Source organism: Nerophis lumbriciformis, linkage group LG30, assembly GCF_033978685.3.
Source record: "Nerophis lumbriciformis linkage group LG30, RoL_Nlum_v2.1, whole genome shotgun sequence".
Lineage (NCBI taxonomy): Eukaryota > Metazoa > Chordata > Actinopteri > Syngnathiformes > Syngnathidae > Nerophis > Nerophis lumbriciformis.
In genome coordinates this window covers 28,746,479-28,770,285 of record NC_084577.2, presented here as the reverse complement: position 1 = coordinate 28,770,285, position 23,807 = coordinate 28,746,479, and the positions used below count along the sequence as shown (strand labels likewise).

Genomic DNA, 23,807 nt, shown 5'->3' with positions numbered 1-23,807 from the left:
AGCTGCTTGATATTTCTGATTGATTACAAAACTTTAAGCCAACAGTGATTTAATATCGCTGCACGGTTGCAGTCTAGGTCAGTATTTATCAGGGGTGTCCCGATCCGATATTGATATCAAGTATTGGTCTGATATCAGCAAAAAAAACAAGAATTGGATAATATCAGGGAGGTGCTGGACATTGAGTCCGAGTGGACCATGTTCCGCACCTCTATTGTCGAGGCGGCTGATTGGAGCTGTGGCCGCAAGGTAGTTGGTGCCTGTCGTGGCGGTAATCCTAGAACCCGTTGGTGGACACCGGCGGTGAGGGATGCCGTCAAGCTGAAGAAGGAGTCCTATCGGGTTCTTTTGGCTCATGGGACTCCTGAGGCAGCGGACAGGTACCGACAGGCCAAGCGGTGTGCGGCTTCAGGGGTCGCGGAGGCAAAAACTCGGACATGGGAGGAGTTCGGGGAAGCCATGGAAAACGACTTCCGGACGGCTTCGAAGCGATTCTGGACCACCATCCGCCGCCTCAGGAAGGGGAAGCAGTGCACTACCAACACCGTGTATGGTGAGGATGGTGTTCTGCTGACCTCGACTGCGGAAGTTGTGGATCGCTGGAGAGAATACTTCGAAGACCTCCTCAATCCCACCAACACGTCTTCCTATGAGGAAGCAGTGCCTGGGGAGTCTGTGGTGGGCTCTTCTATTTCTGGGGCTGAGGTTGCTGAGGTAGTTAAAAAGCTCCTCGGTGGCAAGGCCCCGGGGGTGGATGAGATCCGCCCGGAGTTCCTTAAGGCTCTGGATGCTGTGGGGCTGTCTTGGTTGACAAGACTCTGCAGCATCGCGTGGACATCGGGGGCAGTACCTTTGGATTGGCAGACCGGGGTGGTGGTTCCTCTCTTTAAAAAGGGGAACCGGAGGGTGTGTTCTAACTATCGTGGGATCACACTCCTCAGCCTTCCCGGTAAGGTCTATTCAGGTGTACTGGAGAGGAGGCTACGCCAGATAGTCGAACCTCGGATTCAGGAGGAACAGTGTGGTTTTCGTCCTGGTCGTGAAACTGTGGACCAGCTCTATACTCTCGGCAGGGTCCTTGAGGGTGCATGGGAGTTTGCCCAACCAGTCTACATGTGCTTTGTGGACTTGGAGAAGGCATTCGACCGTGTCCCTCGGGAAGTCCTGTGGGGAGTGCTCAGAGAATATGGGGTTTCGGACTGTCTGATTGTGGCGGTCCGCTCCCTGTATGATCAGTGTCAGAGCTTGGTTCGCATTGCCGGCAGTAAGTCGGACACGTTTCCGGTGAGGGTTGGACTCCGCCAAGGCTGCCCTTTGTCACCGATTCTGTTCATAACTTTTATGGACAGAATTTCTAGGCGCAGTCAAGGCGTTGAGGGGATTCGGTTTGGTGGCTGCAGGATTAGGTCTCTGCTTTTTGCAGATGATGTGGTCCTGATGGCTTCATCTAGCCAGGATCTTCAGCTCTCACTGGATCGGTTCGCAGCTGAGTGTGAAGCGACTGGGTTGAGAATCAGCACCTCCAAGTCCGAGTCCATGGTTCTCGCCCGGAAAAGGGTGGAGTGCCATCTCCGAGTTGGGGAGGAGATCTTGCCCCAAGTGGAGGAGTTCAAGTACCTCGGAGTCTTGTTCACGAGTGAGGGAAGAGTGGATCGTGAGATCGACAGGCGGATCGGTGCGGCGTCTTCAGTAATGCGGACGCTGTATCGATCCGTTGTGGTGAAGAAGGAGCTGAGCCGGAAGGCAAAGCTCTCAATTTACCGGTCGATCTACGTTCCCATCCTCACCTATGGTCATGAGCTTTGGGTTATGACCGAAAGGACAAGATCACGGGTACAAGCGGCCGAAATGAGTTTCCTCCGCCGGGTGGCGGGGCTCTCCCTTAGAGATAGGGTGAGAAGCTCTGTCATCCGGGGAGAGCTCAAAGTAAAGCCGCTGCTCCTCCACATCGAGAGGAGCCAGATGAGGTGGTTCGGGCATCTGGTCAGGATGCCACCCGAGCGCCTCCCTAGGGAGTTGTTTAGGGCACGTCCGACCGGTAGGAGGCCACGAGGAAGACCCAGGACACGTTGGGAAGACTATGTCTCCCGGCTGGCCTGGGAACGCCTCGGGATCCCCCGGGAGGAGCTGGACGAAGTGGCTGGGGAGAGGGAAGTCTGGGCTTCCCTGCTTAGGCTGCTGCCCCCGCGACCCGACCTTGGATAAGCGGAGGAAGATGGATGGATGGATGGATGGATAATATCAACATGCCTCAAAATCTCTGCTATATTTCACGGAGCAGTTTTATCTGATAGAGAAGGTGTGCACACAAAACACTTAACGTGTCGCTTTCAAGAAAACCGGTGGTTTTACTGTCAGCTGCTAATTTGTCGCCATCTAGTGGCCAATGAAAATAAGTCAAATCAGCGGCCATTAATTCTACACCAATGTGAGGATGTGCACAGCAGACCCAATCCAAACAACCTTCCCTAGTCATGGTGCAGGAAAAAACATTCGATCCGCACAAAAATTCAACAAATATTGTCACACATAACACAACCAGCTTTGTGGGTATTATAAAAAATGTCCAATCAGCATAAAAAAATCAAAACTACTTTCATTTAAATCCATTACAAGGGATGATGGGGAAAAATGCAAAACTCTCTCCACACTTATCCATGTTTGGTGCATTTTAGCTGCTTGATATTTCTGATTGATTACAAAACTTTAAGCTCGCAGTGATTTAATATCGCTGCACGGTTGCAGTCTAGGTCAGTATTTATCAGGGGTGTCCCGATCCGATATTGATATCAAGTATTGGTCTGATATCAGCAAAAAAAAAAACAAGAATTGGATAATATCAACATGCCTCAAAATCTATGCTATATTTCACGGAGCAGTTTAATCTGATAGAGAAGGTGTGCACACAAAACACTTAACGTGTCGCTTTCAAGAAAACCGGTGGTTTTACTGTCAGCTGCTAATTTGTCGCCATCTAGTGGCCAATGAAAATAAGTCAAATCAGCAGGCCATTAATTCTACACCAATGTGAGGATGTGCACAGCAGACCCAATCCAAACAACCTTCCCTAGTCATGGTGCAGGAAAAAAAAACCCACAAAAATTCAACAACATTGTCACACATAACACAACCAGCTTTGTGGGTATTATAAAAAAAGTCCAATCAGCATAAAAAAATCAAAACTACTTTAATTTAAATCCATTACAAGGGATGATGGGGAAAAATGCAAAACTCTCTCCGCACTTATCCATGTTTGGTGCATTTTAGCTGCTTGATATTTCTGATTGATTACAAAACTTTAAGCCAACAGTGATTTAATATCGCTGCACGGTTGCAGTCTAGGTCAGTATTTATCAGGGGTGTCCCGATCCGATATTGATATCAAGTATTGGTCTGATATCAGCAAAAAAAACAAGAATTGGATAATATCAACATGCCTCAAAATCTCTGCTATATTTCACGGAGCAGTTTAATCTGATAGAGAAGGTATGCACACAAAAACACAAACGTGTCGCTTTCAAGAAAACCGGTGGTTTTACTGTCAGCTGCTAATTTGTCGCCATCTAGTGGCCAATGAAAATAAGTCAAATCAGCGGCCATTAATTCTACACCAATGTGAGGATGTGCACAGCAGACCCAATCCAAACAACCTTCCCTAGTCATGGTGCAGGAAAAAAAAACAAAAAAATTCAACAAACATTGTCACACATAACACAACCAGCTTTGTGGGTATTATAAAAAATGTCCAATCAGCATAAAAAAATCTAAACCACTTTAATTTAAATCCATTACAAGGGATGATGGGGAAAAATGCAAAACTCTCTCCACACTTATCCATGTTTGGTGCATTTTAGCTGCTTGATATTTCTGATTGATTACAAAACTTTAAGCTCGCAGTGATTTAATATCGCTGCACAGTTGCAGTCTAGGTCAGTATTTATCGGGGGTGTCCCGATCCGATATTGATATCAAGTATTGATCTGATATCAGCAAAAAAAAAAACAAGAATTGGATGATATCAACATGCCTCAAAGTCTCTGATATATATCACACAGCAGTTTAATCTGATAGAGAAGGTGTGCACACAAAACACAAAGTTTGAAGTAAAACCAGTGGTTCTCAAACCGTTTTCACCAAGTAGCACCTCAGAAAACACTTGACCAGCATTAAAATACAGTAGCGTAGTAAGCCCAAGTATTAACTAAAACAAGGCAGAGGTTTTATTTAGCAAGTATATTTAAATTTTTTTACCACTGTTTGTGTCACGTTGAAACACTGAGGACATCTATTAAACAAGACAAAAGGCAAGGAATCAAACAGACTCAATATTGAGGAGAGACATGGCCACTGCACTCTCTGTACAGTCCTGCACCACGCTCTGACGAAGAAGGTTTTCGTCTCCTTATTTATTCAGATGTTCAATGTTCACGCACCAACACATGTCACAGCAGGAATGGGAAGTAGGTAAAACAGTCATTGTTTTCGGTCGCTTTGAAGTCCAAGAAGAGGATTTCTCGGGCTTGGGCTCTTCCCTGGATCCAGCTGGGGCAGGTGTTGGAGGACAAATGGATAACCCCTCCCGTCTCCTGACCACAGCGACTTCAAGAGGGCAGCGGGTCGTAAATAGCGGTGACCTCGGTTACCAAATAGTTGGAAGAGAGTTTGTGAAATACTTCAGAGAGAGTTCGTTTAACACTTCAAAGAGAGTTCCTCTGGAAGTTGAGCAGATCCTGCCATCTGTCCGTGTTGAAATCACAGTGGAGTTTTACGAGCCTTCTTCCTCTTGTTAGGCCTCGAAAGACGGCCTTCATCTTCTCATCAGGAACATAATGTAATATAATGTTTCTTTTGTGATAACTTACAAACAATTATTCCAACAGTTTGAATATTTAATTACGTGATTCTTCGGCATACCAACAGAAATAATCGGTGGTTAAAACTCCCGCCCACTGTGGAAAACCTGTGCTTTTGTCTTCTGGCTAGGAGTACTGCGGTCTGGACGGCCTGTCCATGTCTGATGTTCTGGATCTGGTGGAGCAGAGCCGGGACACCCTCGATGGCGTCTGGCGGCAGCTCGATTACAAGCCGTATCCAGAGACGCGCATGGTCCGACTCATGGATGTTATCGGTGAGTCTTCGAAGCGCACACAGCACAGCATTTTTATTTTTGACCCAATCCAATGCATATAAAACCAACACAAAAAGTCAACACACCATGGTGCAGAAAAAAAAAAAAAAATCAAGCAGCACAAAAATTCAACAAACATGGTCACACATAACACAACCTGCTCATTGAGTTCTGTGGGCATTATACAGGTAAAAGCCAGTAAATTAGAATATTTTGAAAAATGTGATTTATTTCAGTAATTGCATTCAAAAGGTGTAACTTGTACATTATATTTATTCATTGCACACAGACTGATGCATTCAAATGTTTATTTCATTTAATTTTGATGATTTGAAGTGGCAACAAATGAAAATCCAAAATTCCGTGTGTCACAAAATTAGAATATTACTTAAGGCTAATACAAAAAAGGGATTTTTAGAAATGTTGGCCAACTGAAAAGTATGAAAATGAAAAATATGAGCATGTACAATACTCAATACTTGGTTGGAGCTCCTTTTGCCTCAATTACTGCGTTAATGCGGCGTGGCATGGAGTCGATGAGTTTCTGGCACTGCTCAGGTGTTATGAGAGCCCAGGTTGCTCTGATAGTGGCCTTCAACTCTTCTGCGTTTTTGGGTCTGGCATTCTGCATCTTCCTTTTCACAATACCCCACAGATTTTCTATGGGGCTAAGGTCAGGGGAGTTGGCGGGCCAATTTAGAACAGAAATACCATGGTCCGTAAACCAGGCACGGGTAGATTTTGCGCTGTGTGCAGGCGCCAAGTCCTGTTGGAACTTGAAATCTCCATCTCCATAGAGCAGGTCAGCAGCAGGAAGCATGAAGTGCTCTAAAACTTGCTGGTAGACGGCTGCGTTGACCCTGGATCTCAGGAAACAGAGTGGACCGACACCAGCAGATGACATGGCACCCCAAACCATCACTGATGGTGGAAACTTTACACTAGACTTCAGGCAACGTGGATCCTGTGCCTCTCCTGTCTTCCTCCAGACTCTGGGACCTCGATTTCCAAAGGAAATGCAAAATTTGCATGGTTGGGTGATGGTTTGGGGTGCCATGTCATCTGCTGGTGTCGGTCCACTCTGTTTCCTGAGATCCAGGGTCAACGCAGCCGTCTACCAGCAAGTTTTAGAGCACTTCATGCTTCCTGCTGCTGACCTGCTCTATGGAGATGGAGATTTCAAGTTCCAACAGGACTTGGCGCCTGCACACAGCGCAAAATCTACCCGTGCCTGGTTTACGGACCATGGTATTTCTGTTCTAAATTGGCCCGCCAACTCCCCTGACCTTAGCCCCATAGAAAATCTGTGGGGTATTGTGAAAAGGAAGATGCAGAATGCCAGACCCAAAAACGCAGAAGAGTTGAAGGCCACTATCAGAGCAACCTGGGCTCTCATAACACCTGAGCAGTGCCAGAAACTCATCGACTCCATGCCACGCCGCATTAACGCAGTAATTGAGGCAAAAGGAGCTCCGACCAAGTATTGAGTATTGTACATGCTCATATTTTTCATTTTCATACTTTTCAGTTGGCCAACATTTCTAAAAATCCCTTTTTTGTATTAGCCTTAAGTAATATTCTAATTTTGTGACACACGGAATTTTGGATTTTTATTTGTTGCCACTTCAAATCATCAAAATTAAATGAAATAAACATTTGAATGCATCAGTCTGTGTGCAATGAATAAATATAATGTACAAGTTACACCTTTTGAATGCAATTACTGAAATAAATCACGTTTTTCAAAATATTCTAATTTACTGGCTTTTACCTGTATAAAAAACCCTCTCTAAACTACTCTCATTTAAATCCATTAGGGTTGTTATTCATTTTTGATCTTTGTAAGTTTACATCAAATATTAGATTTAGATTTTTTGGGGCAAACTATTGCATATTTTGTGTGTTTTCCATATACTTTTTTTTTTCTTTTTTTTTTGACAAAAAGCATAAAACAAAAACTAAAATAATAAAAACTTATAATCGACGGATAGACCTGAAGTTGAGACCTGTTTTTAACACTTTGATGAGTTTAAAATCTTAGAAAGATTTTTTTTTTTTTTAAAGTTTCATTGCTCAAAAAATAATAATGAATTGAAATCAATGTTGTTAGGAATTATTGACCTATCTTATCAAATATTTCACTTTGAAAATATTTTTGACAAAAAGGGCATAAAACAACAACTAAAATATTATAAACTTATAATTGACAGAAGTTGAGACCTGTTTTAAACACTTTCATGAGTGATCCCTTTTGGATCTCGGAGAATTTTAAAGGGATTTTTTTTTTTTTAAGTTTCACGGCTCAAAAAATATTAATGATTGTAACGCATTATTGACCTATCTTAGGCTCCAATTACTTCACATTAAATATTACATTTAGATTTTTTGGAGCAAACTATTGCATATTTTGTGTGTTTTCCATATAAAAAAACTAAAATAATAAAAACTAATTATCTGAAGTTGAGACCTGTTTGTAACACTTTTATGAGTTTAAAATCTTAGGATTATTTATTTATTTTTTTAAAGTTTCATTGCTCAAAAAATAGTAATGAATTGAAATCAATGTTGTTATGAATTATTGACCTATCTTATCAATATTTTTTTGACAAAAAGGGCATAAAACAAAAACTAAAATAATAATAACTTATAATTGATTGATGGAAGTTGAAACCTGTTTTAACATATTTATGAGTGGGGCCCTTTTGGATCCCGGAGAATTTTAGAGGGATGATTTTATTTTATTTTTTTAAGTTTCATTGCTCAAAAAATAATAATGAAATAAAATCAAAGTTGTTATTAATTTTGGATCTTTTTAAGGCTCCATTTACTTTACATCAAATTTTACACTTAAATTTTTTGGGGCAAACTATTGTATATTTCGTGTGTTTTCCATATAAAACATATTGTTTTTTTGGGTTTTTTTTTCAAAAATTTGCATAAAACAAAAACTAAAATATTGAAAACTTATAATTGACAAATAAAATTTGAAACCTTTTTTTTTTTTTAACACTTTTATGAGTGGGGCCCTTTTGGATCCTGGAGGATTTTAGAGGGATTCTTTTATTTTATCTTTTTAAGTTTCATTGCTCAAAAAATAACAATGAAATAAAATCAATGTGGTTATGAATTATTGATCTTTTTAAGGCTCCATTTACTTTACATCAAATTTTACACTTACATTTTTTGTGGAAAACTATTGCATATTTCGTGTGTTTTCCATATAAAAAACATTTTTTTCTTCTTCCACAAATTAGCATAAAACAAAAACTAAAATATTAAAAACTTATAATTGACAAATAAAAGTTGAGACCTTTTTTTTTTTTTTTACACTTTTATGAGTGGGGCCTTTTTCGATCCCGGAAAATTTTAGAGGGATTATTTTATTTTATTTGTTTAAGTTTCATTGCTCAAAAATAACAATTAGATAAAATCAATGTTATTAATTATTGATCTTTTTAAGGCTCCATTTACTTTTATCAAATATTTCACTTAAATTTGTTTGGGGCAAACTATTGCATATTTTGTGTGTTTTCCATATAAAAAAATATATTTTTTTTTTTTTCACAAATTTGCATAAAACAAAAACTAAAATATTGAAAACTTATAATTGACAAACAGTGGTAAAAATGCCCCCGTGACAACTGTTTTGCAATGTGTTGCTGCCATTAAATTCTATGTTAATGGTTATTTGCAAAAATAAAATATGTTTCTCAGTGTGAACATTAAATATCTTGTCTTTGAAAAAGGTTTTTTTTTTTTTTGTTGTTGTTTTTTTTTTTGACAAAAAGGGTATAAACCAAAAAGTAAAATATTAAAAACTTATAATTGACAGATAGAAGTTGAGACCTGTTTTTAACACTTTTATGAGTGATCCCTTTTGGATCCCGGAGAATTTTAAAGGGATTATTATTATTTATTTTTTTATAAGTTTAATGCATGGCTCAAAAAATAATAATGAATTAATATCAATGTTATGAATTATTGACCTATCTTAGGCTCCAATTATTTCACAGTAAATATTTCACTTAGATTTTTTGGGGCAAACTATTGCATATTTTGTGTGTTTTCCATTTACTTTTTTTTTTTTTAATTTTTTGACAAAAAGAGCATAAAACAAAAACTAAAATAATAAAAACTTATAATCGACAGATAGATCTGAAGTTGAAACCTGTTTTTAACACTTTGATGAGTTTAAAATCTTAGAAAGATTATTTATTTTTTTAAAGTTTCATTGCTCAAAAAATAATAATTAATTGAAATCCATGTTCTCATGAATTATTGACCTATCTTATCAAATATTTCACTTTGAAAATATTTTTGGGAAAAATACTGCATATTTTTAGTTTTTGCCATAAAAAAACAAAGTTTTGACCAAAAATGCATTAAACATGAAAACATTAAAAAAACAATAACAGATAAACCTCAAGTTCATCTCGGGATTTAAGCAGTGAATAAAAAATAAAATAAAAAATCATAACATTTTTATTGACTTGCTCAAAAAATAATAATGAATTTAAATCAATGTTGTTATGAATTATTGACCTATCTTATCAAATATGTCACTTTGAAACTATTTTTGGGAAAAATACTGCATATTTTTAGTTTTTGCCATAAAAAAACAAAGTTTTGACCAAAAATGCATTAAACATGAAAACATAAAAAAAAAAAAACAGATAAACCTCAAGTTCATCTCGAGATTTAAGCAGTGAATAAAACATAAAATAAAAAATGTCAACATTTTTATTGACTTGCTCAAAAAATAATAATTAATTGAAATCAATGTTGTTATGAATTATTGACCTATCTTATCAAATATTTCACTTTGAATTTTTAGGGGGGGAAAATACTGCATATTTTTAGTTTTTGCCATAAAAAAAAAAAAAAAAAAATTGACCAAAAATGCATTAAACATGAAAACATTAAAAAACAATAACAGATAAACCTCAAGTTCATCTCGAGATTTAAGCAGTGAATAAAAAATAAAATAAAAAATTATAACATTTTTATTGACTTGCTCAAAAAATAATAATTAATTGAAATCAATGTTGTTATGAATTATTGACCTATCTTATCAAATATTTCACTTTGAATTTTTTGGGGGGGAAAATACTGCATATTTTTAGTTTTTGCCATAAAAAAAACAAAAGTTTTGACCAAAAATGCATTAAACATGAAAACATTAAAAAAAAAAAACAGATAAACCTCAAGTTCATCTCGAGATTTAAGCAGTGAATAAAAAATTATAACATTTTTATTGACTTGCTCAAAAAATAACAATTAATTGAAATCCATGTTCTTATGAATTATTGACCTATCTTATCAAATATTTCACTTTGAAAATATTTTTGGGAAAAATACTGCATATTTTTAGTTTTTGCCATAAAAAAAACACATTTTGATAAAAAATGCATTAAACATAAAAACATTAAAAAACAATAACAGATACACCTCAAGTTGATCTCTAGATTTAAGCAGTGAATAAAAAATAAATTAAAAAATTATAACATTTTTATTGACTTGCTCAAAAAATAATAATTAATTGAAATCAATGTTGTTATGAATTATTGACCTATCTTATCAAATATTTCACTTTGAATTTTTTGGGGGGGAGATAGAATACTGCATATTTTTAGTTTTTGCCATAAAAAAACAAAGTTTTGACCAAAAATGCATTAAACATGAAAACATTAAAAAACAAACAAACAGATAAACCTCAAGTTCATCTCGAGATTCAAGCAGTGAATAAAAAATAAAATAAATTTTTTTAACATTTTTATTGACTTGCTCAAAAAATAATAATTAATTGAAATCAATGTTCTTATGAATTATTGACCTATCTTATCAAATATTTCACTTAGAATTTTTTTGGGGGGGAAATACTGCATATTTTTAGTTTTTGCCATAAAAAAAACAAAGTTTTGACCAAAAATGCATTAAACATGAAAACATTTAAAAAAAAACCCAGATAAACCTCAAGTTCATCTCGAGATTTAAGCAGTGAATAAAAAATAAAATAAAAAATTATAAAATTTTTATTGACTTGCTCAAAAAATAATAATTAATTGAAATCCATGTTCTTATGAATTATTGACCTATCTTATCAAATATTTCACTTTGAATTTTTTTGGGGGGAAAATACTGCATATTTTTAGTTTTTTCCATTAAAAAAAACAAAGTTTTGACCAAAAATGCATTAAACATGAAAACATTACAAAAAAAAAACCAGATAAACCTCAAGTTCATCTCGAGATTTAAGCAGTGAACAAAAAATAAAATACAATTTTTTAACATTTTTATTGACTTGCTCAAAAAATAATAATTAATTGAAATCAATGTTGTCATTAATTATTGACCTATCTTATCAAATATTTCACTTTGAATTTTTTGGGGGGGAAAATACTGCATATTTTTAGTTTTTGCCATAAAAAAAACAAAGTTTTGACCAAAAATGCATTAAACATGAAAATATTAAAAAAAACAGATAAACCTCAAGTTCATCTCGAGATTTAAGCAGTGAATAAAAAATAAAATAAAAAATTATAAAATTTTTATTGACTTGCTCAAAAAATAATAATTAATTGAAATCAATGTTATGAATTATTGACCTATCTTATCAAATATTTCACTTTGAAAATATTTTTGGGAAAAATACTGCATATTTTTAGTTGTTGCCATAAAAAAACAAAGTTTTGACCAAAAATGCATTAAACATGAAAACATTAAAAAACAATAACAGATAAACCTCAAGTTCAACTCGAGATTTAAGCAGTGAATAAAAAATAAAATAAAAAATCATAACATTTTTATTGACTTGCTCAAAAAATAATAATTAATTGAAATCAATGTTGTTATGAATTATTGACCTATCTTATCAAATATTTCACTTTGAATTTTTTTGGGGGGAGATAGAATACTGCATATTTTTAGTTTTTGCCATAAAAAAACAAAGTTTTGACCAAAAATGCATTAAACATGAAAACATTAAAAAAAAACAACCAGATAAACCTCAAGTTCATCTCGAGATTTAAGTTGTGAATAAAAAATGAAATAAAAAATTATAAAATTTTTATTGACTTGCTCGAAAAATAATAATGAATTGAAATCAGTGTTGTTATGAATTATTGACCTATCTTATCAAATATTTCACTTTGAAAATATTTTTGGGAAAAATACTGCATATTTTTAGTTTTTGCCATAAAAAACAAACAAATTTTGACCAAAAATGCATTAAACATGAAAACATTTAAAAAAAAAAACCCAGATAAACCTCAAGTTCATCTCGAGATTTAAGCAGTGAATAAAACATAAAATAAAAAATGTTAACATTTTTATTGACTTGCTCAAAAAATAATAATTAATTGAAATCAATGTTGTCATTAATTATTGACCTATCTTATCAAATATTTCACTTTGAATTTTTTTTGGGGGAAAATACTGCATATTTTTAGTTTTTGCCATAAAAAAACAACGTTTTGACCAAAAATGCATTAAACATGAAAACATAAAAAAAAAAAACCCAGATAAACCTCAAGTTCATCTCGAGATTTAAGCAGTGAATAAAACATAAAATAAAAAATGTTAACATTTTTATTGACTTGCTCAAAAAATAATAATTAATTGAAATCAATGTTGTTATGAATTATTGACCTATCTTATCAAATATTTCACTTTGAATTTGTTTGGGGGGAAAATACTGCATATTTTTAATTTTTGCCATAAAAAAACAAAGTTTTGACCAAAAATGCATTAAACATGAAAACATTAAAAAAAAAAAAACCCAGATAAACCTCAAGTTCATCTCGAGATTTAAGCTGTGAATAAAAAAATAAAATGAAATTTTAAAATTTTTTTATTGACTTGCTCAAAAAATAATAATTAATTGAAATCAATGTTGTTATGAATTATTGACCTATCTTATCAAATATTTCACTTTGAAAATATTTTTGGGAAAAATACTGCATATTTTTAGTTTTTGCCATAAAAAAAAACAAATTTTGACCAAAAATGCATTCAACATGAAAACATTAAAAAAAAACCCAGATAAACCTCAAGTTCATCTCGAGATTCAAGCAGTGAATAAAAAATAAAATAACAAATTTTAACATTTTTATTGACTTGCTCAAAAAATAAAAATTAATTGAAATCAATGTTGTTATGAATTATTGACCTATATTATCAAATATTTCACTTTGAATTTTTTTTGGTGGAAAATACTGCATATTTTTAGTTTTTGCCATAAAAAAAACAAAGTTTTGACCAAAAATGCATTAAACATGAAAACATTTAAAAAAAAAAAAACAGACAAACCTCAAGTTCATCTTGAGATTCAAGCAGTGAATAAAAAAATAAAATAACAAATTTTAACATTTTTATTGACTTGCTCAAAAAATTATAATTAATTGAAATCTTTGTTGTCATTAATTATTGACCTATCTTATTAAATATTTCACTTTGAATTTTTTTTGGGGGAAAATACTGCATATTTTTAGTTTTTGCCATAAAAAAAAACAAAGTTTTGACCAAAAATGCATTAAACATGAAAACAATAAAAAAACAAAAACAGATAAGCCTCAAGTTCATCTCGAGATTTAAGCAGTGAATAAAAAATAAAATACCATTTTTTAACATTTTTTTTGACTTGCTCAAAAAATAATTGATTGAAATCAATGTTGTTATGAATTATTGACCTATCTTATCAAATATTTCACTTTGAATTTTTTTTGGGGGAAAATACTGCATATTTTTAGTTTTTGCCATAAAAAAACAAAGTTTTGACCAAAAATGCATTAAACATGAAAACATTAAAAAAACAATAACAGATAAACCTCAAGTTCAACTCGAGATTTAAGCAGTGAATAAAAAATAAAATAAAAAATCATAAAATTTTTATTGACTTGCTCAAAAAAATAATAATTAATTGAAATCAATGTTGTTATGAATTATTGACCTATCTTATCAAATATTTCACTTTGAATTTTTTGGGGGGGAGATAGAATACTGCATATTTTTAGTTTTTGCCATAAAAAAACAAAGTTTTGACCAAAAATGCATTAAACATGAAAACATTAAAAAAACAATAACAGATAAACCTCAAGTTCAACTCGAGATTTAAGCAGTGAATAAAAAATAAAATAAAAAATCATAAAATTTTTATTGACTTGCTCAAAAAAATAATAATTAATTGAAATCAATGTTGTTATGAATTATTGACCTATCTTATCAAATATTTCACTTTGAATTTTTTGGGGGGGAGATAGAATACTGCATATTTTTAGTTTTTGCCATAAAAAAACAAAGTTTTGACCAAAAATGCATTAAACATGAAAACATTAAAAAAAACAGATAAACCTAAAGTTCATCTCGAGATTTAAGCAGTGAATAAAAAATAAAATAAAAAATTATAAAATTTTTATTGACTTGCTCAAAAAATAATAATTAATTGAAATCCATGTTCTTATAAATTATTGACCTATCTTATCAAATATTTCACTTTGAAAATATTTTTGGGAAAAATACTGCATATTTTTAGTTTTTGCCATAAAAAAACAACAAATTTTGACCAAAAATGCATTAAACATGAAAGCATTAAAAAACAATAACAGATAAACCTCAAGTTCATCTCTAGATTTAAGCAGTGAATAAAAAAAAAAAAAAAAAATTATAACATTTTTATTGACTTGCTCAAAAAATAATAATTAATTGAAATTAATGTTGTTATGAATTATTGACCTATCTTATCAAATATTTCACTTTGAATTTTTTTTGGGGGAAAATACTGCATATTTTTAGTTTTTGCCATAAAAAACCCAAAGTTTTGACCAAAAATGCATTAAACATGAAAAAATTAAAAAAAAGGACAGATAAACCTCAAGTTCATCTCGAGATTCAAGCAGTGAATAAAAAATAAAATAACAAATTTTAACATTTTTATTGACTTGCTCAAAAAATAATAATTAATTGAAATCAATGTTGTCATTAATTATTGACCTATCTTATCAAATATTTCACTTTGATTTTTTTGGGGGGGAAAATACTGCATATTTTTAGTTTTTGCCATAAAAAAACAAAGTTTCGACCAAAAATGCATTAAACATGAAAACATAAAAAAAAAAACCAGATAAACCTCAAGTTCATCTCGAGATTTAAGCAGTGAATAAAAAATAAAATAAAACATTATAAAATGTTTATTGACTTGCTCAAAAAATAATAATTAATTGAAATCAATGTTGTTATGAATTATTGACCTATCTTATCAAATATTTCACTTTGAATTTTTTTTGGGGGGAAATACTGCATATTTTTAGTTTTTGCCATAAAAAAAAACAAAGTTTTGACCAAAAATGCATTAAACATGAAAACATTTAAAAAAAAAACCCCAGATAAACCTCAAGTTCATCTCGAGATTCAAGCAGTGAATAAAAAATAAAATAACAAATTTTAACATTTTTATTGACTTGCTCAAAAAAAAATAAATTAATTGAAATCAATGTTGTCATTAATTATTGACCTATCTTATCAAATATTTCACTTTGATTTTTTTGGGGGGGAAAATACTGCATATTTTTAGTTTTTGCCATAAAAAAACAAAGTTTTGACCAAAAATGCATTAAACATGAAAACATTAAAAAAAACAAAAAAAAAAACAGATAAACCTCAAGTTCATCTCGAGATTTAAGCAGTGAATAAAAAATTAAATACAATTTTTTAACATTTTTATTGACTTGCTCAAAAAATAATAATTAATTGAAATCAATGTTGTCATTAATTATTGACCTATCTTATCAAATATTTCACTTTGAATTTTTTTGGGGGGAAAATACTGCATATTTTTAGTTTTTGCCATTAAAAAAAACAAAGTTTTGAACAAAAATGCATTAAACATGAAAACATAAAAAAAACCCCCAGATAAACCTCAAGTTCATCTCGAGATTTAAGCAGTGAATAAAAAATAAAATACAATTTTTTAACATTTTTATTGACTTGCTCAAAAAATAATAATTAATTGAAATCAATGTTGTTATGAATTATTGACCTATCTTATCAAATATTTCACTTTGAATTTTTTTGGGGTGGAAATACTGCATATTTTTAGTTTTTGCCATAAAAAAAAACAAAGTTTTGACCAAAAATGCATTAAACATGAAAACATTTTTTTTTTAAAAACAGATAAACCTCAAGTTCATCTCGAGATTTAAGCAGTGAATAAAAAATAAAATAAAAAATTATAACATTTTTATTGACTTGCTCAAAAAATAATAATTAATTGAAATCAATGTTGTTATGAATTATTGACCTATCTTATCAAATATTTCACTTTGAAACTATTTTTGGGAAAAATACTGCATATTTTTAGTTTTTGCCATAAAAAAACAAAGTTTTGACCAAAAATGCATTAAATATGAAAACATTAAAAAAAAAAAAACAGATAAACCTCAAGTTCATCTTGAGATTTAAGCAGTGAATAAAAAATAAAATAACAAATTTTAACGTTTTTATTGACTTGCTCAAAAAAAAAATAATTCATTGAAATCAATGTTGTTATGAATTATTGACCTATCTTATCAAATATTTCACTTTGAATTTTTTTGGGGGGAAAATACTGCATATTTTTAGTTTTTGCCATAAAAAAAACAAAGTTTTGACCAAAGATGCATTAAACATGAAAACGTTAAAAAAAACAACAGATAAACCTCAAATTCATCTCGAGATTTAAGCAGTGAATAAAAAATAGAATAAAAAATCATAACATTTGTATTGACTTGCTCAAAAAATAATAATTAATTGAAATCAATGTTGTTATGAATTATTGACCTATCTTATCAAATATTTCACTTTGAATTTTTTGGGGGGGAAAATACTGCATATTTTTAGTTTTTGCCATAAAAAAAACAAAGTTTTGACCAAAAATGCATTAAACATGAAAACAATAAAAAAACAAAAACAGATAAACCTCAAGTTCATCTCGAGATTTAAGCAGTGAATAAAAAATAAAATACCATTTTTTAACATTTTTTTTGACTTGCTCAAAAAATAATTGATTGAAATCAATGTTGTTATGAATTATTGACCTATCTTATCAAATATTTCACTTTGAATTTTTTTGGGGGGAAAATACTGCATATTTTTAGTTTTTGCCATAAAAAAACAAAGTTTTGACCAAAAATGCATTAAACATGAAAACATTAAAAAAACAATAACAGATAAACCTCAAGTTCAACTCGAGATTTAAGCAGTGAATAAAAAATAAAATAAAAAATCATAACATTTTTATTGACTTGCTCAAAAAAATAATAATTAATTGAAATCAATGTTGTTATGAATTATTGACCTATCTTATCAAATATTTCACTTTGAATTTTTTGGGGGGGAGATAGAATACTGCATATTTTTAGTTTTTGCCATAAAAAAACAAAGTTTTGACCAAAAATGCATTAAACATGAAAACATTAAAAAAACAAACAGATAAACCTCAAGTTCATCTCGAGATTCAAGCAGTGAATAAAAAATAAAATAACACATTTTAACATTTTTATTGACTTGCTCAAAAAATAATAATTAATTGAAATCAATGTTGTCATTAATTATTGACCTATCTTATCAAATATTTCACTTTGAATTTTTTTGGGGGGAAAATACTGCATATTTTTAGTTTTTGCCATAAAAAAAACAAAGTTTTGACCAAAAATGCATTAAACATGAAAAAATTAAAAAAAAGGACAGATAAACCTCAAGTTCATCTCGAGATTCAAGCAGTGAATAAAAAATAAAATAACAAATTTTAACATTTTTATTGACTTGCTCAAAAAATAATAATTAATTGAAATCAATGTTGTCATTAATTATTGACCTATCTTATCAAATATTTCACTTTGAATTTTTTTGGGGGGAAAATACTGCATATTTTTAGTTTTTGCCATAAAAAAACAAAGTTTCGACCAAAAATGCATTAAACATGAAAACATAAAAAAAAAAACCAGATAAACCTCAAGTTCATCTCGAGATTTAAGCAGTGAATAAAAAATAAAATAAAACATTATAAAATGTTTATTGACTTGCTCAAAAAATAATAATTAATTGAAATCAATGTTGTTATGAATTATTGACCTATCTTATCAAATATTTCACTTAGAATTTTTTTTGGGGGGAAATACTGCATATTTTTAGTTTTTGCCATAAAAAAAAACAAAGTTTTGACCAAAAATGCATTAAACATGAAAACATTAAAAAAAAACCCAGATAAACCTCAAGTTCATCTCGAGATTTAAGCAGTGAATAAAAAATAAAATAAAACATCATAAAATGTTTATTGACTTGCTCAAAAAATAATAATTAATTGAAATCAATGTTGTTATGAATTATTGACCTATCTTATCAAATATTTCACTTTGAATTTTTTGGGGGGGAGATAGAATACTGCATACTTTTAGTTTTTGCCATAAAAAAACAAAGTTTTGACCAAAAATGCATTAAACATGAAAACATTAAAAAAAACAGATAAACCTAAAGTTCATCTCGAGATTTAAGCAGTGAATAAAAAATAAAATAAAAAATTATAAAATTTTTATTGACTTGCTCAAAAAATAATAATTAATTGAAATCCATGTTCTTATAAATTATTGACCTATCTTATCAAATATTTCACTTTGAAAATATTTTTGGGAAAAATACTGCATATTTTTAGTTTTTGCCATAAAAAAACAACAAATTTTGACCAAAAATGCATTAAACATGAAAGCATTAAAAAACAATAACAGATAAACCTCAAGTTCATCTCTAGATTTAAGCAGTGAATAAAAAAAAAATAAAAAAATTATAACATTTTTATTGACTTGCTCAAAAAATAATAATTAATTGAAATTAATGTTGTTATGAATTATTGACCTATCTTATCAAATATTTCACTTTGAATTTTTTTTTGGGGAAAATACTGCATATTTTTAGTTTTTGCCATAAAAAAACCAAAGTTTTGACCAAAAATGCATTAAACATGAAAAAATTAAAAAAAAGGACAGATAAACCTCAAGTTCATCTCGAGATTCAAGCAGTGAATAAAAAATAAAATAACAAATTTTAACATTTTTATTGACTTGCTCAAAAAATAATAATTAATTGAAATCAATGTTGTCATTAATTATTGACCTATCTTATCAAATATTTCACTTTGATTTTTTTGGGGGGGAAAATACTGCATATTTTTAGTTTTTGCCATAAAAAAACAAAGTTTCGACCAAAAATGCATTAAACATGAAAACATAAAAAAAAAAACCCAGATAAACCTCAAGTTCATCTCGAGATTTAAGCAGTGAATAAAAAATAAAATAAAACATTATAAAATGTTTATTGACTTGCTCAAAAAATAATAATTAATTGAAATCAATGTTGTTATGAATTATTGACCTATCTTATCAAATATTTCACTTAGAATTTTTTTTGGGGGGAAATACTGCATATTTTTAGTTTTTGCCATAAAAAAAAACAAAGTTTTGACCAAAAATGCATTAAACATGAAAACATTTTAAAAAAAAACAGATAAACCTCAAGTTCATCTCGAGATTTAAGCAGTGAATAAAAAATAAAATAACAAATGTTAACATTTTTATTGACTTGCTCAAAAAATAATAATTAATTGAAATCAATGTTGTCATTAATTATTGACCTATCTTATCAAATATTTCACTTTGAAAATATTTTTGGGAAAAATACTGCATATTTTTAGTTTTTGCCATATAAAAAAAACCACATTTTGACCAAAAATGCAGTAAACATGAAAACATTAAAAAACAATAACAGATAAACCTCAAGTTCATCTCGAGATTTAAGCAGTGAATAAAATAAAAAATTAAATTATAACATTTTTATTGACTTGCTCAAAAAATAATAATGAATTGAAATCAGTGTTGTTATGAATTATTGACCTATCTTATCAAATATTTCACTTTGAAAATATTTTTGGGAAAAATACTGCATATTTTTAGTTTTTGCCATATAAAAAAAACAAATTTTGACCAAAAATGCAGTAAACATGAAAACATTAAAAAAACAATAACAGATAAACCTCAAGTTCATCTTGAGATTTAAGCTGTGAATAAAAAATGAAATAAAAAATTATAAAAATTTTATTGACTTGCTCAAAAAATAATAATTAATTGAAATCCATGTTCTTATGAATTATTGACCTATCTTATCAAATATTTCACTTTGAATTTTTAGGGGGGGGAAATACTGCATATTTTTAGTTTTTGCCATAAAAAAACAAAGTTTTGACCAAAAATGCATTAAACATGAAAACATTAAAAAAAAAAAACAGATCAACCTCAAGTTCATCTCGAGATTCAAGCAGTGAATAAAAAATAAAATAAAAAATTATAACATTTTTATTGACTTGCTCATAAAATAATAATTAATTGAAATCAATGTTGTTATGAATTATTGACCTATCTTATCAAATATTTCACTTTGAATTTTTTTTGGGGGAAAATACTGCATATTTTTAGTTTTTGCCATTAAAAAAAACAAAGTTTTGACCCAAAATGCATTAAACATGAAAACATAAAAAAAACAAACCCAGATAAACCTCAAGTTCATCTCGAGATTTAAGCAGTGAATAAAAAATAAAATACAATTTTTTAACATTTTTATTGACTTGCTCAAAAAATAATAATTAATTGAAATCCATGTTGTTATGAATTATTGACCTATCTTATCAAATATTTCACTTTGAAACTATTTTTGGGAAAAATACTGCATATTTTTAGTTTTTGCCATAAAAAAACAAAGTTTTGACCAAAAATGCATTAAATATGAAAACATTAAAAAAAACAAAACAGATAAACCTCAAGTTCATCTTGAGATTTAAGCAGTGAATAAAAAATAAAATAAAAAATCATAACATTTTTATTGACTTGCTCAAAAAATAATAATTAATTGAAATCAATGTTCTTATGAATTATTGACCTATCTTATCAAATATTTCACTTTGAATTTTTTTGGGGGGAAATACTGCATATTTTTAGTTTTTGCCATAAAAAAACAAAGTTTTGACCAAAAATGCATTAAACATGAAAACATTAAAAAAAAAACCCAGATAAACCTCAAGTTCATCTCGAGATTTAAGCTGTGAATAAAAAATAAAATAACAAATTTTAACATTTTTATTGACTTGCTCAAAAAAAATTTTTTTTATTGAAATCAATGTTGTCATTAATTATTGACCTATCTTATCAAATATTTCACTTTGAATTTTTTTGGGGGGAAAATACTGCATATTTTTAGTTTTTGCCATAAAAAAAACAAAGTTTTGACCAAAAATGCATTAAACATGAAAACATTAAAAAAACAACAGATAAACCTCAAGTTCATCTCGAGATTTAAGCTGTGAATAAAAAATGAAATAAAAAATTATAAAATTTTTATTGACTTGCTCAAAAAATAATAATTAATTGAAATCCATGTTCTTATGAATTATTGACCTATCTTATCAAATATTTCACTTTGAAAATATTTTTGGGAAGAATACTGCATATTTTTAGTTTTTGCCATAAAAAAAACAAATTTTGACCAAAAATGCATTAAACATGAAAACATTAAAAAACAATAACAGATTAAACCTCAAGTTCATCTCGAGATTCAAGCAGTGAATAAAAAATAAAATAACAAATTTTAACATTTTTATTGACTTGCTCAAAAAATAATAATTAATTGAAATCAATGTTGTCATTAATTATTGAGCTATCTTATCAAATATTTCACTTTGAATTTTTTGGGGGGGAAAATACTGCATATTTTTAGTTTTTGCCATAAAAAAAACAAAGTTTTAACTAAAAATGCATTAAACATGAAAACATTAAAAAAACAATAACAGATAAACCTCAAGTTCATCTCGAGATTTAAGCTGTGAATAAAAAATGAAATAAAAAATTATAACATTTTTATTGACTTGCTCGAAAAATAATAATGAATTGAAATCAGTGTTGTTATGAATTATTGACCTATCTTATCAAATATTTCACTTTGAATTTTTTTGGGGGGAAAATACTGCATATTTTTAGTTTTTGCCATAAAAAAAACAAAGTTTTGACCAAAAATGCATTAAACATGAAAACATAAAAAAAAAAAAAACCCAGATAAACCTCAAGTTCATCTCGAGATTTAAGCAGTGAATAAAAAATAAAATAAAAAATTATAAAAAATTTATTGACTTGCTCAAAAAATAATAATTAATTGAAATCCATGTTCTTATGAATTATTGACCTATCTTATCAAATATTTCACTTTGAAAATATTTTTGGGAAAAATACTGCATATTTTTAGTTTTTGCCATAAAGAAAAACAAAGTTTTGACCAAAAATGCATTAAACATGAAAACATTAAAAAAAACAAAAACAGATAAACCTCAAGTTCATCTCGAGATTTAAGCAGTGAATAAAAAATAAAATAACAAATTTTAACATTTTTATTGACTTGCTCAAAAAATAATAATTAATTGAAATCAATGTTGTTATGAATTATTGACCTATCTTATCAAATATTTCACTTTGAATTTTTTTTGGGGGAAAATACTGCATATTTTTAGTTTTTTGCCATAAAAAAACAAAGTTTTGACCAAAAATGCATTAAACATGAAAACATTTTAAAAAAAAACCCAGATAAACCTCAAGTTCATCTCGAGATTTAAGCAGTGAATAAAAAATAAAATAAAAATGTATAAAATTTTTAATGACTCAGTCCCGAGTCCCTGGGACTAAACTTGAGGGGGTCCCTAAAGGTTAAAAAAGTGTATATATTGCCTGCCTTATTATGTTTATTCCATCCATCTTCTTCCATGTATCCAAGGTTGGGTGGCAGGCGCAGCAGCCTAAGCAGGGAAGCCCAGACTTCCCTCTTATTTCTTTTATTGATTTACTTTATTTCCAAGGTGGAGCCCTCGGCCGTTACGTCCAAAAGAAGCTGAGTGATGTCAAAATCTTCGAGCGGCCATTTGTGTCTGTGAAGGAGAACTTGAAGATGGCCGTTACTATCTGCCAGCAGTGGGTGGCAGCTTGTGAGCACCTGAGCGGACAGGTATGAGAGGACATCGATGACATCATATTTCAGATCAACAACCTTTTTAATGACGTCGTCAGGTGTGGAAGAGACACGCTCCCCACGCCTGGAAGGGAAACAAACACTGCCCACAAACGTTGCACTGCCTAGGCAAGCGATTGGACGAGGTGAGACGTCTGTTTACATGATTTGAAGAAGTGCAACTGGCTTCACCTCACAGGATGTGGATTTTTAATCCCAACTGCAATTACAGGAAGTGGAAGTCAAGTCATTGCAAAGTTCTTTATAGCCGAGTAACACAAATAATTTGTCACCGTTAACAAATGTTTTGGTCTATAGTAAAAAAATAACTAAAAAACTCTAAAATTAAACACAAATTCCACAAATTTTAAAGTATTTTATCATAATCAAAATAACAATAATCATTGTGTGAATGTCCAAACATTCTCACATATAAGATTCTACACCAAAAATAATGTATTTATCATCATTATTATTATTATTATTATTATTATTATAATAATAACAATAATTACTATTATTGTGTGAATGTCCAAACATTCACACATATACAATTCTACACCACAAAATCATCTATTTATTATTATTATTATTGTGTCAATGTTCAAACATTCTC

The 23,807-nt window shown here is 30.1% G+C and overlaps 1 protein-coding gene across 1 annotated transcript in view; it reads left to right on the top strand.

Annotated features, from left to right (window-relative positions):
* Window positions 1-23,807, top strand: part of dync2h1 (dynein cytoplasmic 2 heavy chain 1) — a 437,107-nt gene that overhangs the window by 25,202 nt on the left and 388,098 nt on the right. The window contains exons 5-7 of the mRNA XM_061925863.1: window positions 4,984-5,128; window positions 23,043-23,188; window positions 23,251-23,337. Of these exons, the coding sequence (XP_061781847.1) occupies window positions 4,984-5,128; window positions 23,043-23,188; window positions 23,251-23,337 (378 nt within the window). The remainder of the gene's footprint in view (window positions 1-4,983; window positions 5,129-23,042; window positions 23,189-23,250; window positions 23,338-23,807) is intronic.